This window comes from Ranitomeya imitator, chromosome 2 (genome assembly GCF_032444005.1).
Source record: "Ranitomeya imitator isolate aRanImi1 chromosome 2, aRanImi1.pri, whole genome shotgun sequence".
Classification (NCBI taxonomy): domain Eukaryota; kingdom Metazoa; phylum Chordata; class Amphibia; order Anura; family Dendrobatidae; genus Ranitomeya; species Ranitomeya imitator.
The window spans coordinates 38,451,795-38,469,076 of record NC_091283.1 but is presented as its reverse complement, the minus strand read 5'-3'; the positions used below and the strand labels follow the sequence as shown (position 1 = coordinate 38,469,076).

General features: G+C 42.2%; 1 protein-coding gene across 1 annotated transcript in view; it reads right to left on the bottom strand.

Moving 5' to 3' along the window:
• The window catches only part of LOC138667152 (myelin protein P0-like), a 108,347-nt gene extending 95,419 nt beyond the window's left edge, over positions 1 to 12,928 (bottom strand). Inside the window, exon 1 of the mRNA XM_069755451.1 lies at positions 12,871 to 12,928. Coding sequence (XP_069611552.1) covers positions 12,871 to 12,928 — 58 coding nt within the window. The remainder of the gene's footprint in view (positions 1 to 12,870) is intronic.
• Positions 12,929 to 17,282: the final 4,354 nt, after the last annotated feature.

The window sequence follows — 17,282 nt, the reverse complement described above, 5'->3', positions numbered from 1 at the left end:
GACCGTGCCATGGATACCTGTTCTGTGTCGGTTCCAGAATTGTCGGGGCTGTCTCCTCTGTTTTCCGGGGGTAAAGCTTAAGGGACCGGACCAATCCTTGCAGGCGGAAGCAGGGGGTGTGACTAAGCATCACCGATACCGCTGACAGAAACTGTGGGGAGAGGTGTGCAGTGTGCCCATCGGTCACCATGAAGCAAGGTGCCAAATGCTCCGGGCCCGTGAACACTGTGTGCGCGCTGCCTAAGAGAGACCGGGTACAGAACTGCCATCTGTGCCCTGATTCACCAGTCTATATTTGCCAGAATACGGTGAGCTCAGATAGTGCAGTGGCCCATGCTTCCCCAGCCCCATCAGTATATGGACTAGGGGCTCAGCGGAAGGTATCGGAGACCAACAAATGCTGCCAGAAAATGGATCGTCGTTGCCTTCAGGACCTTATCGGACAATCACCACTCCAGCCGTTGTGTGTTATGTTTGCTAATGACAGGTGTTATGAAGGCAATCCAGAAACACAGTGTGCTTAGCGATCAGAGCGCACACAGTGATCTGACAAATACCCAAAAATACAAGAACGAGCTCTGAGACGTGGAAACTCTGTAGACTGCACACCTGATCCTATCCTAAACACAACTAAAAGCGGCTGTGGATTGCGCCTAACAACTACCTAGGCAACTCGGCACAGCCTAAGAAACTAGCTAGCCTGAAGATAGAAAAATAGGCCTGACTTGCCTCAGAGAAATTCCCCAAAGGAAAAGGCAGCCCCCCACATATAATGACTGTGAGTAAGATGAAAAGACAAAACGTAGGGATGAAATAGATTCAGCAAAGTGGGGCCCGATATTCTAGGACAGAGCGAGGACAGTAAAGCGAACTTTGCAGTCTACAAAAAACCCTAAAGCAAAACCACGCAAAGGGGGCAAAAAAAACCCACCGTGCCGAACTAACGGCACGGCGGTACACCCTTTGCGTCTCAGAGCTTCCAGCAAAACAAAAGACAAGCTGGACAGAAAAAAAGCAACAAAAAAACAAAAAGCACTTAGCTATACAGAGCAGCAGGTCACAGGAACAATCAGGAGAAGCTCAGATCCAAGACTGAAACATTGACAAGGAGCAAGGATAGCAGCATCAGGCGGAGTTAAGTAATGAAGCAGTTAACGAGCTCACCAGAACACCTGAGGGAGGAAGCTCAGAAGCTGCAGTACCCCTTGTGACCACAGGAGTGAATTCAGCCACAGAATTCACAACAGTACCCCCCCCCTTGAGGAGGGGTCACCGAACCCTCACCAGAGCCCCCAGGCCGACCAGGATGAGCCGCATGAAAGGCACGAACAAGATCGGAAGCATGAACATCAGAGGCAAAAACCCAGGAATTATCTTCCTGAGCATAACCCTTCCATTTAACCAGATACTGGAGTTTCCGTCTAGAAACACGAGAATCCAAAATCTTCTCCACAATATACTCCAATTCCCCCTCCACCAAAACCGGGGCAGGAGGCTCAACAGATGGAACCATAGGTGCCACGTATCTCCGCAACAACGACCTATGGAATACATTATGTATGGAAAAGGAGTCTGGGAGGGTCAAACGAAAAGACACAGGGTTGAGAACCTCAGAAATCCTATACGGACCAATAAAACGAGGTTTAAATTTAGGAGAGGAAACCTTCATAGGAATATGACGAGAAGATAACCAAACCAGATCCCCAACACGAAGTCGGGGACCCACACGGCGTCTGCGATTAGCGAAAAGTTGAGCTTTCTCCTGGGACAAGATCAAATTGTCCACTACCTGAGTCCAGATCTGCTGCAACCTATCCACCACAGAATCCACACCAGGACAGTCCGAAGACTCAACCTGTCCTGAAGAGAAACGAGGATGGAACCCAGAATTGCAGAAAAATGGAGAGACCAAGGTAGCCGAGCTGGCCCGATTATTAAGGGCGAACTCAGCCAACGGCAAAAAGGACACCCAATCATCCTGGTCTGCAGAAACAAAACATCTCAGATATGTTTCCAAGGTCTGATTGGTTCGTTCGGTCTGGCCATTAGTCTGAGGATGGAAAGCCGAGGAAAAGGATAGGTCAATGCCCATCCTACCACAAAAGGCTCGCCAAAACCTTGAAACAAACTGGGAACCTCTGTCAGAAACAATATTCTCAGGAATGCCATGCAACCGAACCACATGCTGAAAGAACAAAGGTACCAAATCAGAGGAGGAAGGCAATTTAGCCAAGGGCACCAGATGGACCATTTTAGAAAAGCGATCACAGACCACCCAAATGACTGACAAGTTTTGAGAAACGGGAAGGTCAGAAATGAAATCCATCGAAATATGTGTCCAAGGCCTCTTTGGGACCGGCAAGGGCAAAAGCAACCCACTGGCACGAGAACAGCAGGGCTTAGCCCTAGCACAAATCCCACAGGACTGCACAAAAGTACCTACATCCCGTGACAGAGATGGCCACCAGAAGGATCTAGCCACTAACTCTCTGGTACCAAAGATTCCAGGATGACCAGCCAACACCGAACAATGAAGTTCAGAGATAAGTTTATTAGTCCACCTATCAGGGATGAACAGTTTCTCTGCTGGACAACGATCAGGTTTATTCGCCTGAAATTTTTGCAGCACCCGCCGCAAATCAGGGGAGATGGCAGACACAATGACTCCTTCCTTGAGGATACCCGCTGGCTCAGATAAACCCGGAGAGTCGGGCACAAAACTCCTAGACAGAGCATCCGCCTTCACATTTTTAGAGCCCGGGAGGTACGAAATCACAAAGTCGAAGCGGGCAAAAAATAACGACCAACGGGCCTGTCTAGGATTCAAGCGCTTGGCAGACTCGAGATAAGTCAAGTTCTTATGATCAGTCAATACCACCACGCGATGCTTAGCTCCTTCAAGCCAATGACGCCACTCCTCGAATGCCCACTTCATGGCCAGCAACTCTCGATTGCCCACATCATAATTACGCTCAGCGGGCGAAAACTTCCTGGAAAAGAAAGCACATGGTTTCATCACTGAGCAATCAGAACCTCTCTGTGACAAAACCGCCCCTGCTCCAATCTCAGAAGCATCAACCTCGACCTGGAACGGAAGAGAAACATCTGGCTGACACAACACAGGGGCAGAACAAAAACGACGCTTCAACTCCTGAAAAGCTTCCACAGCAGCAGAAGACCAATTAACCAAATCAGCACCCTTCTTGGTCAAATCGGTCAATGGTTTGGCAATGCTAGAAAAATTACAGATGAAGCGACGATAAAAATTAGCAAAGCCCAGGAACTATTGCAGACTTTTCAGAGATGTCGGCTGAATCCAATCCTGGATGGCTTGGACCTTAACTGGATCCATCTCGATAGTAGAAGGGGTAAAGATGAACCCCAAAAATGAAACTTTCTGCACACCGAAGAGACACTTTGATCCCTTCACAAACAAAGAGTTAGCACGCAGGACCTGAAAAACCATTCTGACCTGCTTCACATGAGACTCCCAATCATCTGAGAAGATCAAAATGTCATCCAAGTAAACAATCAGGAATTTATCCAGATACTCACGAAAGATGTCATGCATAAAAGACTGAAACACAGATGGAGCATTGGCAAGTCCGAACGGCATCACTAGATACTCAAAATGACCCTCGGGCGTATTGAATGCAGTTTTCCATTCATCTCCTTGCCTGATTCTCACCAGATTATACGCACCACGAAGATCTATCTTAGTGAACCAACTAGCCCCCTTAATCCGAGCAAACAAGTCAGATAACAATGGCAAGGGATACTGAAATTTAACAGTGATCTTATTAAGAAGGCGGTAATCAATACACGGTCTCAGCGAACCATCCTTCTTGGCTACAAAGAAGAACCCTGCTCCCAGTGGTGATGACGATGGGCGAATATGTCCCTTCTCCAGGGATTCCTTCACATAACTGCGCATAGCGGCATGTTCGGGCACGGATAAATTAAATAATCGACCTTTAGGGAATTTACTACCAGGAATCAAATTGATAGCACAATCACAATCCCTATGCGGAGGTAGAGCATCGGACTTGGGCTCTTCAAATACATCCTGATAATCAGACAAGAACTCTGGGACCTCAGAAGGGGTGGATGACGAAATCGACAAAAATGGAACATCACCATGTACCCCCTGACAACCCCAGCTGGATACCGACATGATATTCCAATCCAATACTGGATTATGGGTTTGTAGCCATGGCAACCCCAACACGACCACATCATGCAGATTATGCAACACCAGAAAGCGAATAACTTCCTGATGTGCAGGAGCCATGCACATGGTCAGCTGGGCCCAGTATTGAGGTTTATTCTTGGCCAAAGGTGTAGCATCAATTCCTCTCAATGGAATAGGACACCGCAAAGGCTCCAAGAAAAACCCACAACGTTTAGCATAATCCAAATCCATCAGATTCAGGGCAGCGCCCGAATCCACAAACGCCATGACAGAAAACGACGACAAAGAGCATATCAAGGTAATGGACAGAAGGAATTTGGACTGTACAGTACCAATGACGGCAGACCTAGCGGACCGCTTAGTGCGCTTAGGACAATCAGAAATAGCATGAGTGGAATCACCACACTAGAAACACAGACCATTCAGACGTCTGTATTCCTGCCGTTCAACTCTAGTCATAGTCCTATCGCACTGCATAGGCTCAGGTTTAACCTCAGGCAGTACCGCCAAATGGTGCACAGATTTACGCTCGCGCAAGCGTCGACCGATCTGAATGGCCAAAGACAAAGACTCATTCAAACCAGCAGGCATAGGAAATCCCACCATGACATCCTTAAGAGCCTCAGAGAGACCCTTTCTGAACAAAGCTGCCAGCGCAGATTCATTCCACTGAGTGAGTACTGACCATTTCCTAAATTTCTGACAATATACTTCTATATCATCCTGACCCTGGCACAAAGCCAGCAAATTTTTCTCAGCCTGATCCACTGAATTAGGCTCATCGTACAGCAATCCGAGCGCCAGGAAAAACGCATCGACACTACTCAATGCAGGGTCTCCTGGCGCAAGAGAAAATGCCCAGTCTTGAGGGTCGCCGCGCAAAAAAGAAATAATAATCAAAACCTGTTGAATAGGATTACCAGAAGAATGAGGTTTCAAGGCCAGAAATAGCTTACAATTATTTTTGAAACTTAGAAACTTAGTTCTATCTCCAAAAAACAAATCAGGAATAGGAATTCTTGGTTCTAACATAGATTTCTGATCAATAGTATCTTGAATTTTTTGTACATTTATAACGAGATTATCCATTGAAGAGCACAGACCCTGAATATCCATGTCCACACCTGTGTCCAGAATCACCCAAATGTCTAGGGGAAAAAAAAAAAGTGAACACAGAGCAGAAAAAAAAAAAAATGATGTCAGAACTTTTTCTTTCCCTCTATTGAGAATCATTAGTTGGCTCCTTGTACTGTTATGTTTGCTAATGACAGGTGTTATGAAGGCAATCCAGAAACACAGTGTGCTTAGTGATCAGAGCGCACACAGTGATCTGACAAATACCCAAAAATACAAGAACGAGCTCTGAGACGTGGAAACTCTGTAGACTGCACACCTGATCCTATCCTAAACACAACTAAAAGCGGCTGTGGATTGCGCCTAACAACTACCTAGGCAACTCGGCACAGCCTAAGAAACTAGCTAGCCTGAAGATAGAAAAATAGGCCTGACTTGCCCCAGAGAAATTCCCCAAAGGAAAAGGCAGCCCCCCACATATAATGACTGTGAGTAAGATGAAAAGACAAAACGTAGGGATGAAATAGATTCAGCAAAGTGGGGCCCGATATTCTAGGACAGAGCGAGGACAGTAAAGCGAACTTTGCAGTCTACAAAAAACCCTAAAGCAAAACCACGCAAAGGGGGCAAAAAAAACCCACCGTGCCGAACTAACGGCACGGCGGTACACCCTTTGCGTCTCAGAGCTTCCAGCAAAACAAAAGACAAGCTGGACAGAAAAAAAGCAACAAAAAAACAAAAAGCACTTAGCTATACAGAGCAGCAGGTCACAGGAACAATCAGGAGAAGCTCAGATCCAAGACTGAAACATTGACAAGGAGCAAGGATAGCAGCATCAGGCGGAGTTAAGTAATGAAGCAGTTAACGAGCTCACCAGAACACCTGAGGGAGGAAGCTCAGAAGCTGCAGTACCCCTTGTGACCACAGGAGTGAATTCAGCCACAGAATTCACAACAGTTGTGGGCTCCATCACTTGCTTTGTGATCCACCACATCCTTAGAAACTACTGACAGGAAAAGTTGACCCAACAAGAACTGTTAATACCTTTTCTACTGTTCTTTAACCCTGCATACTATTTATGTTTTGAACTGGTTATTCCCTTATTTAACTGTTTACCTCTCTGCGTGGAGTATCTCATTGTTAAAGTAAAATTTTTAACCCTTGCTCTGCCTCCTGTCCATCACTGCATCACGCAACCTGCTTTCAGGCCCCTCTGTGTGTATTGGCCTGGAGCAAACACCCCCTTTGCCTGCTACTACTAGGGGTTCACACGAGGATGGGAACCCTGGGAAATTGCCTAGTTTGCCTACCACTCCCACCTAATTCCAACACTGAAAGTGATAATGGAAAAAGTAAAATATTTTATCTTCTACATTATCGAACGCCTCTCACACAGCCAAACCAGATCTCCACTTTGCACTGACGAGGGGCAGTACCCCAAAACACAGTGTCTGCAAATTGAGATTCTGGTTTGGCTATTATCCTAAGTCATGTGGCAAAGGCTCTTTAAAGGATCAACATTGACTGTTAGGATTGCTACTTCCAATAGATGGCACTAGAGTTCTAGTTCTCTTCCTCTCTGAAGAGCCAATTTGCATATTTCCCAGAGGAGCATTGCGTCTTTAAATCTCCTCATCTTGGAATGCTTAGCATGTCAATTTCCGCAAGGAGGAACGATACTTCTTGGATATCTTCTACATTACTAATTTATCGTTTCAGTCTGGCTACAAACATTAGAGCACAGAAGTTATAACAGCAATGAACACCCAGGATGTTCTATATCAAAATACATGTTTGACATGGCTAAGCTTAACTAGAGTATTAGTTCCTACGGAAAAATAAAAGGAGTTTGTAGTAGAGTTCTTTAAAGCTAATTATTTAGTGTGGAAGGCAGAAGTATAGCTGTAAAAATTAATTATGATCTCTTAATAAAAAGTAGATGGAAGGGAACTTGTTGTCTTTATAAAGACTATGGGTCTGTACCTCACAGAAGATACCTCAAAGCGAGAGATGTGTTCAGGGGACAGCTTTGGAGAAAAAAAACTGGAAGAAGACTGAGCTGTGCACGTGGCACGCTTGTCAGTATGGAGTTTACAAGTTCAACCTTTCTCTAGATAACTTTCACTACTGGAGAAGAAGTAGAGGAAATGGAGTTGGTGATGTCAAAGAGCCTACAGCGGTGGGATCAAGGGAAGAAGCAACTACTTAAAGGGAATCTGTTACCTCATATTTTGGATATAAGCTGCGGCCACGGCCATTAGGGGCTTATCTACAGCATTCTGTAATGCTGTAGATAAGCCCCCGATGTAAACTGAAAGATAAGAAAAACAAGTTAGATGATACTCACCCAGGGGCGGTCCCGTGCGGTCCGGGTCCGATGGGCGGCGCAGGTCCAGGTCCGGTGCCTCCCATCTTTGTGCGATGATATCTTCTTCCTTGCTTCTGTCGCGGCTCCTGCACAGGCGTAATTCTCTGACTTGTTGAGGGCAGAGCAAAGTACTGCAGTGCGCAGGTACCGGGAGAGGTCAGAGGGGCCCAGCGCCTGTGCACTGCAGTACTTTGCTCTGCCCTCAACAGGGCAAATCAGTACACCTGCGCCGGAGCCGCGACAGAAGCAAGAAAGGGGACGTCATCGTATGAAGATGGGAGGCGCCGGACCCGGACCTGCGACACCCATCAGACACGAACCGAACCGGGACCGCCCCTGGGTGAGTATAATCTAACTTGTTTTTCTCATCTTTAAGGTTACATCGGGGGCTTATCTACAGCATTACAGAATGCTATAGATAAGCCCCTAATGGCGGTGGCAGCAGTTTAGCAGCTTATATCTGAAAAATGAGGTGACAGATTACCTTTAACAGCAAAATAAGGGAGAATACACTTTTTTCTATCACCCTTTTCATCCATTCATCTTTTTAGAGACTAAAATTGTTGTATAGTTTGGCATCATTTTCAGAGACTGCTGTATACATCCCTACATCATATTCAGAATCTGTATACATCTGTTCAATCATCAGTTGCCAATATTGATCGACTGTTTTCACTTACCACAAATTAATTGTTCAAACCATTTACTACAAAGTTCAATAAAACTGTGATTAAATGCACTGTGTCTTGAATGTTCATTACACCAGTCAGATGACCTCAGGCGGGGCCTTGTAGGCTTCTCAACAGTATCTTGCAGCTATAACATCACATGGCATAGAGCAGACAATCATGAGGAACTATCAGAACTTGTATAAAAGCTGAGACGGAGAATGCAGCAGCCATTTTAGAATGATTCACAGTGGAGAGAGAATGTCAGGGCTCACTGCTCAGCAATAGAGATAGGAGGATAAAACCCTAAAACATTGTACTAATACTTCCGATAGAAATGCTGTATATTACACTGTGCAGCACTGATGAAGGTGAGAGTTGTAATCTGCAAATAATACAGAGATTCAATTGAGAGGGAGAGAGAAAGAGTGAGAGGAAGTTAAGGGAGATGCCCGACTCGGTGTGAATGATCAGTAATATGAAAGAACTGGCATCTGCCCTGCTGCATTTCAATTACAACCACAATTTTTAAAGCACTACAAAGCAGCAGCAAGACAGCGTAATACTTTTTCTACGAAAACGAAGTATCAGTCACAGACAGTCAGCCTGCTTGTCACAAGTGACTGTAGTGAGTTTTTGCTTTTTTTTGTTCAAACCTTTAAATGACAATATCTGTCTCATTTTATGGGCTATGCAAGAGTCAGAAGTTGCATTTACAGTTATAGCATATGGAGCCTCATTCTCACTCTACATAGGCTTTCATTGCAAAACAGACAGCCAAGTCACGCAGAGTGCAGCATGACCTCGCAATTCTGCAGAACAGTGACGTCACTGAGAAGTAGAAAAGAACGGGGCTGGACACCGGAGAAAGTAGCAATAGGTCAGTATATTAATATTCTATTTTACATGCACGTACATATACATTTAATGTATAAAAAAGTTAGTGGGAGTGCTTCTTTAACTTAAAGGGGACTTTACAAAAAAACAAAAAATGTATCTAAACGCTAACAGACAGGCAATTGCAACTTACCTGAATGCTGTGCCTTGAGCCGCTCTTCCCCGACACAGAGTGGTCACAGATTGCTCCTGTCAGGGATTCAACAGCCTCTGCTGATGCGATGGGGTGGGACTTCCCAGGTCATTTTAATCGACAGCCGTCTCGCCCAGTAAGGCAGCACAGATTCGGCTGTCAATCAGAATGACCTCGGAAGTCGCGCCCCTTTGACTTAGGGGACTAGAGAAGAAGCCTCCGCTCCATAGACGTGACATCAGCAGAGGCTTCTGAATCTCCAGCAGGAGTGGTCTGTGTCTGCTCTGTGCGAGGAAAGAACAGTGCCAGGCACAACAGGCAGGTATGTTGCAATTACCTGTCTGTTAGTGCTTGGATACATTTTTTGTTTTTTTGTAAAGTCCCGGATATACCCTTTAACAATCTAACCACTTTTCTATTGTAATTCAATTAAAAATTCCTTACCGTTTCCTCTCTACTCTAAATTTCTGTATACGTTTTTTTAACCTAAAATTACAATTAATTTGAGTTTTCTGTCCCTGCTGCTTGGTTCACTGTGTTGAGATGTTTTCAGGGGGTGGTGATAGAAGCAGGGTAAGTGACAATAGCATCATCCAACAGCTTCTGTCACTGCTCTGAAGTGAATTATTATTGGATGATTGATATCTTATTTCAGTACACGAGGCAGCGGGGACAGAAGCAGTGTGGACTAAAGAAGTGGGGTGGCAAAGAACGAAGAAGTGTGATAGAAGCTGCAGTTATTTTTCCTTTACTACTACTGAAACAGAACATCATCAATGAATGGTGGTGAAAGAAGCTGTGGTAAGTTATTGCAGCATTGCCCCTGGATGAGGTTTTGTTTCAGGGTGGAAAAGGAAGCAGTGGGAGTGAGAGCAGATCAAGACTCCTGATGACAATCCATTTGAGAATATCCAACAAATGCTGGGAGACTCAAACGAATCGTCAGCGGAAAAAGAGAAAAAAAGAAAGTTAGAGTGGAAAGGGAAAGGTAGGGAAATTTTAAGTGAAGTACATTAGACAAGTGGTTAGCTTATTAAATGGCTTTTTTAACTGTACCTTTTTAGCATTTTTTGTTATGTTCTCTTTTGGAAGGGGAGTTGAATTTTGCTAAGAAAAAAGTCTGTCTTACTAGTCATTTTTAACAATCATACATGCCACACCAATCCTGCGGCCTGCAGCCACATTTTGTATAAAATGAATGGTAAAATAAAAAGTGTCAATGGAGAAGGTAGTGTAAAAAAGACATACCACATCCACGAATGTGGGAACACCAGAAGCAAAAGCACCAACATCAAGGGCACCAGTCATTCCGGGAAGTAATACTAACAAACATTACTATTAGTGAAGAATGTTTCTCCTTGTGGAGAGTGACGCAACAGCTCTGGCTTGTCAAAGTAAGGAGGCTTATTCACCGTGCAATGCTCCTCTGGGAAATTTAATATGCAAATTGCCTCTTCAGAGAAAAAGAGGACTTGAACTCTATAGCGCCACCTATTGGAAGTAGCGATCCTACAGGTCACAATCAACCATCTAGCCTAATCAATTCTCATGCTTCACACTGACGAGGGCCAACAGCCCAAAACACCGTGTCAGCGAATTGAGATGCTGATTTGGCTCTTATCCAAAGTCATATTGCAAGACTCGTTAAAGGGTTGATTGTGACTTGTAGGATCGCTACTTCCAACAGGTGGTGCTATAGAGTTTAAGTCCTCTTTTTCTCAGAAGAGGCAATTTGCATATTAGTGGAGAGGAAGTGGAGGGCGTTATGTCTGATCACAAATGACTAAGAGGGATAATTTTTGGACCTTCTTTTAGTCTGTCAGTATATTGCTAATAAATAGGCTGTTGGTTACTACTGGGTTACCATCTGCGTCTTTGTAGGTTAAAAGAAGTTGAATAGAGCCCTGTAAGATGTCAGAGTGTTACATACTTCTTTTCAGGACAATTGGAGGATTTGCAGCATTGCAATTTGGGGCGAATTGATTTTTAAAAATGAAGTAAACCTGGCGAATTTGAATTTCAAGAAGTCTGATCATCTCTGTCACACCAAATATTGATGTGATTTGTATTTCTCGTTTGTTCTTTTACTTTACATTTTAATTGATAAAAATAAATTAGCATGTCTATTTGGAAGAGAATTCTTACTTCGGCACATTTTTCCTCACTTGGTTCTATGAACTGAAACATTGCCATCTGGGCTTAATAAAGTCCACTTTGGTCAATCTTATTTTGTTCTGGTTAGAGTGCTACCTTCTTTATGATCTATATTACGGAATAAATTGAACATTTGTCCGGACGACTGAGTGAGTAATTATTAAATGGTGCCGTTCCGCAAAGCTCAGCTTCAGTATACACATAGTGCCAGTATAGTTTAATTAAAAGTAACAATAATAATTAGATTAGAAAGAAAATATATAAATAAGATTTATAAGATTATCGTTTTATAAATATAATAAATACTTTAAGTGTTTTTTTTTACATAAAAACTCTTTTGTAAAACTTTGCACATCATGGAACAAGTAATACTTGATATCTAATAGTAATAACCTTAAAGTGAGTTAAAACATGTTGTTAGATGGTTGAGGAGCAGGATAAAAGATAGAAAAAAAAAGTTATTCTTCAACATTTTATTATGTTTTACCCATATTAATAATTAATACAAATTAATTGCATAAAATAAAGCATCAAACAAATATGTGGTATACCAAATATTTTTCTTCACATAATCATTATCGATACTTTAAGAAGTTCAAAGATCTCTTACTCTCTCTTACTCTCTGTATCTCTTACTATTATTATTATTATTCATATTATTATTTTACAGCCGAAAGTTCTACAGAACACAATATTTTTTTAAAAAAAGTTATTTTCTGTAATCTCAAATGGAATAGAATATTTAGATTTTTTTCATCTTTTTTTCTTATTTGATAAAATGAAATATACAACATATTATAAAATTGACAAAGATGTTTTTTAGTAGAAAAATATATATTTTTAGAAAAATATTTTTTCTCCTTGATTTCATACACATCATTACAATCAGACATTATATAATTTAGAAAATATAGTACATTTAGACATAAAAACAGAAGGGAAAATATGTAAAGTTTTCTCGTCTTTTTTTTACAAAGTTCTTATTCTTACTTGACAATTAACTTTGTTAATATGAAATCATGAAACATACAGTATATATCAATTTGTATTTTCTTGTTAGTTTGTTTTTTATGTCTTTAGGTAAAAGTAGACAATAAATGGAAATTAGACATTAAATTAGTTAGTTTGTTTTTTATGTCTTTAGGTAAAAGTAGGCAATAAATAGAAATTAGACATTAAATTGTTTTATTTATTTTTATGTCTATGGCAGCTTATATTAAAAAGAAATTTAGGAACAGTAAATCGCTCTATGCCAAATACATTTTCGCTCTTCATAAATAACATTTAACTCTTGATTTTTGTTTTTATCTCTAAAAAAAATTAATCTGTCAGAACTTTGCAAATAATAACAAACTTGGGGATGCCATAGTATATGTTTTCTTACCGATTTGTAGAACAAGACCCAGAAAAGAAAATATGGAGAGAGTGACAGAAAGCTCCATTTTGCGATCAGAGTGTAAAAGAAAAGTAAGATTGTGCAGCGTTCGTCTCCTCTGTTTTATATTACTTACATCTCACACCCCTTAAATGGAAAATGTGGTTAATGTGTGACCATCCTGTATATCATGTAATGTCACGTACCATGAAAACTGACCAAAGGCTACAACTTGTTGCTTGATACATATATCGTTTACTGGATTTTACACCACAGTAGTGTCATCTCTTACGACAGTCATATCATTTTCATAAAAATTAATCTGCATAAAATTAAAAGGAAAATACAAAGAAAAAGAGGTTGTTCTGAGAAGGCCTCAGACATTTGCTTCAAAACATTAGAGATGAAACAGCATAATAAAAACCAAGGACCCCACCAGACAGGTCAGGGATAAAGTTATGGAGAAGAGTAAATCAAGGCTAGGTTATAAAAATTAGCCCGAACTCTGAACTTCTCATGAAGCACTGTTCCAGCCATCTTCTAAAAATGGAAAGAATATGGCTCAACTGCAAATCTACCGAGATGTGGCGGTCAATCTAACGTGACATCCCAAGCAAGGAGAACAATAATTAGAGAAGCAGCCAAGAGGCCCATAGTCACTCTGGAGGAATACATACAGTATATATGTATCTGTATTTTCTTGTTTGATTTTTTTATGTCTTTAGGTAAAAGTAGACATTGCAATAAATTTAAAGTGGATATTGATTTATTTTATTGATTTTATGTCTATAGCAGCTAATATTAAATAGAAATTAAAAGTTTATTTTTGCTTTTTTGGTGCTGTTTTTTTAAAGGTTCGACAAACAAAGCACAGTTTAGTTCTATTTATCTTTCAATCTCTGTTCTAAATAAATTATTCAGAACAATATACATAAGAAAAAATTGGTGGATACCATGATATATGTGTTTTCTTACCGATCTGTTGAAAAAGACCCAGAAGCGAAAATATGGAGAGAGTTGCAGAAAGCTCCATTTTGCAATCAGAGTGTTGAGAAAAAAGATATAATATGAAGCGGTTCTTCTCTTCTGCTTTATATCAGTTACACATCTCACTGACCTTACGTGGAAAATTAGGTTAGTGGGTCATTGTGGCCATTCTATATACTGTGTAAAAGTCATGTACCGTAAGAGCTGACCAAAGACTACAATTCATCTCTGAAGACCATCGTATAATTTTCACAAAAATGAATCTACATAAAAATAGAAGGGGTTGCCCACGATTCTAAAAACTTTGACTATTACAAGAATAAAGTTAAAAAAAAACAATTATTTGGGGATTGTTACATTTGTAGAAGTCCAATCTGAGCCCTCATATATTTACTTAAGCCATATGCTTAATGGGAAATGTTGTGAATTCTGCTTTTGGGCTCCCTCCGGTGGTTGTAGGTGGTAATGCAGTTGTCCTTGGGCTGCAGTCTTGGACAGGTGTATCTGCTGATTGCAATTCTGACTGGGGTATTTAGGTTTGCAGGACTCATTAGTCCTTTCCAGTTGTGAATGTTTCTTGGGAAGTGTGGATTTGCGGTGAGTATAGTTACCACCTGCTCCAGTGAAAGTTTTCATGCTGCTCCAAGGTCACCGGATCATAACAGTACAACTGGACCTTAATGAGTTAAATGCATCTCAGAAGAAGGGAAGAAAGGTGTTGAGCCATTTTTTTTCTTCAGTCTGCTTTATCTTCTCTTCCCTCTTTATCTCTGGGTGGCTGAGGAGCCTTGTGCTAGCATGAATGTTCAGGAATTAGCTTCTCATGTAGACCAGCTTGCTGCTAGGGTACAGGGTATTTCTGATTATATTGTTAGACTCTTGTTTTAGAACCAAAGATTCCTACTCCTGATTTGTTTTTTGGTGACAGGTCCAAATTTTTGAATTTTAAAAACAACTGTAAACTGTTGTTTGCTTTGAGACCTCGATCCTCCGGTGATTCCATTCAGCAGGGTAAAATCGTCATCTCCCTGCTGCGTGGCGACCCGCAGGATTGGGCGTTTTCCCTGGAATCTGGGAATCCGGCTTTGCTTAATATTGACTCCTTTTTTCAGGCTTTAGGATTATTATATGATGAACCTAATTCTGTGGATCAAGCTGAGAAGACCTTGTTGGCCCTGTCTCAGGGTCAAGAGGCGGCAGAATTGTATTGTCAGAAATTCAGAAAATGGTCTGTGTTGACTAAATGGAATAATGATGCTTTGGCGGCAATTTTCAGAAAGGGTCTTTCTGAATCCGTTAAAGATGTTATGGTGGGGTTTTCCACGCCTTCCGGTCTGAGTGATTCTATGTCTCTGGCCATTCAGATTGACCGGCGCTTGCGGGAGCGCAGAACTGTGCGCGCTGTGGCGTTGTCCTCAGAGCAGATTCCTGAGCCAAAGCAGTGTGATAGGATTCTGTCTAGAACGGAAGGACAAGGATTCAGACGTCAGAATAGGTTGTGTTACTATTGTGGCGACGCTTCTCATGTCATTTCAGTCTGCCCTAAGCGGACAAAGAGGATCGCTAGTTCATTTACCATCAGCACTGTACAACCTAAATTCCTGTTATCTGTGTCATTGATCTGCTCATTGTCATCATTTTCTGTCATGGCGTTTGTGGATTCAGGCGCCGCCTTGAACTTAATGGACTTTGAGTTTGCCTGGCGTTGCGGTTTTCCCTTGCAGCCTTTGCAGAACCCTATTCCTTTAAGGGGCATTGATGCTACACCCTTGGCTAAAAATAAGCCCCAGTTTTGGACACAGGTGACCATGCGCAAGGCGCCAGCCCATCAGGAAGATTGTCGATTTCTGGTGTTGCATAATTTGCATGATGCTATCATGCTGGGTTTTCCGTGGTTGCAGGTACATAATCCTGTGTTGGATTGGAAGTCCATGTCTGTGACTAGTTGGGGTTGCCAGGGGGTTCATAATGATGTTCCTTTGATGTCAATCTCCTCTTCTTCCTCTTCTGAAATTCCAGAGTTTTTGTCTGATTTTCAGGATGTATTTGATGAGCCCAAGTCCAGTTCCCTTCCACCGCACAGGGACTGCGATTGTGCTATTAACTTGATTCCAGGCTGTAAGTTTCCTAAGGGTCAACTTTTCAACCTGTCTGTGCCTGAACATACCGCCATGCGGAGCTATATTAATGAGTCTTTGGAGAAAGGGCATATTCGGCCATCCTCTTCACCATTGGGAGCGAGGTTCTTTTTTGTTGCTACCAAAGATGGTTCCTTGAGACCCTGTATTGACTATCGCCTCTTGAATAAAATCACGGTCAAGTTTCAATACCCTTTACCTTTGCTTACCGATTTGTTTGCTAGGATTAAGGGAGCTAGTTGGTTTACGAAGATTGACCTTCGGGGGGCATATAATCTTGTTCGTATTAAGCAGGTTGATGAATGGAAAACTGCGTTTAACATTCCCAAAGGCCATTTTGAATACCTTGTGATGCCATTCGGGCTCACTAATGCTCCATCTGTTTTTCAGTCCTTCATGCATGATATTTTCCAGACTTATATTGATAAGTTCTTATATTTGGACGATATTTTGATTTTTTCCGATGATTGGGAGTCTCATGTGGAACAGGTCAGGATGGTATTTCACATCCTTCGTGACAATGCCCTGTTTGTGAAAGGGTCTAAGTGTCTCTTTGGGGTGCAGAAGGTTTCTTTTTTGTGCTTTATTTTTTCTCCCTTGTCTATAGAGATGGATCCGGTTAAGGTTCAGGCCATTAATGATTGGATTCAGCCCACATCCGTGAAGAGTCTTCAGAAATTTTGGGGTTTTGCAAATTTTTATCGCCGTTTCATTGCTAATTTTTCCAGCGTGGTTAAACCCTTGACCGATTTGACGAAGAAAGGCGCTGATGTGGCGAATTGGTCCTCTGCGGCTGTCTCTGCCTTTCAGGAGCTTAAACGTCGATTAACTTCTGCTCCAGTGTTGCGCCAACCGGATGTTTCTCTTCCGTTTCAGGTTGAGGTTGACGCTTCTGAGATTGGGGCAGGGGCCGTTTTGTCTCAGAGGGATCCTGTTGGTTCCTTAATGAAACCGTGTGCCTTCTTTTCCCGTAAGTTTTCGCCTGCTGAATGCAATTATGATGTCGGCAATCGGGAGTTGTTGGCTATGAAGTGGGCGTTTGAAGAGTGGCAACATTGGCTTGAGGGAGCTAAGCACCGTATTGTGGTCTTGACCGATCATAAGAATTTGATTTACCTCGAGTCTGCCAAACGGCTGAATCCTAGACAGGCTCGATGGTCCTTGTTTTTTTCCCGTTTTGATTTTGTGGTCTCGTACCTTCCGGGTTCTAAGAACATTAAGGCTGATGCCCTCTCTAGGAGTTTTTTGCCTGATTCCCCTGAGGTCTTAGAACCGGTCGGTATTCTGAAAGAATTG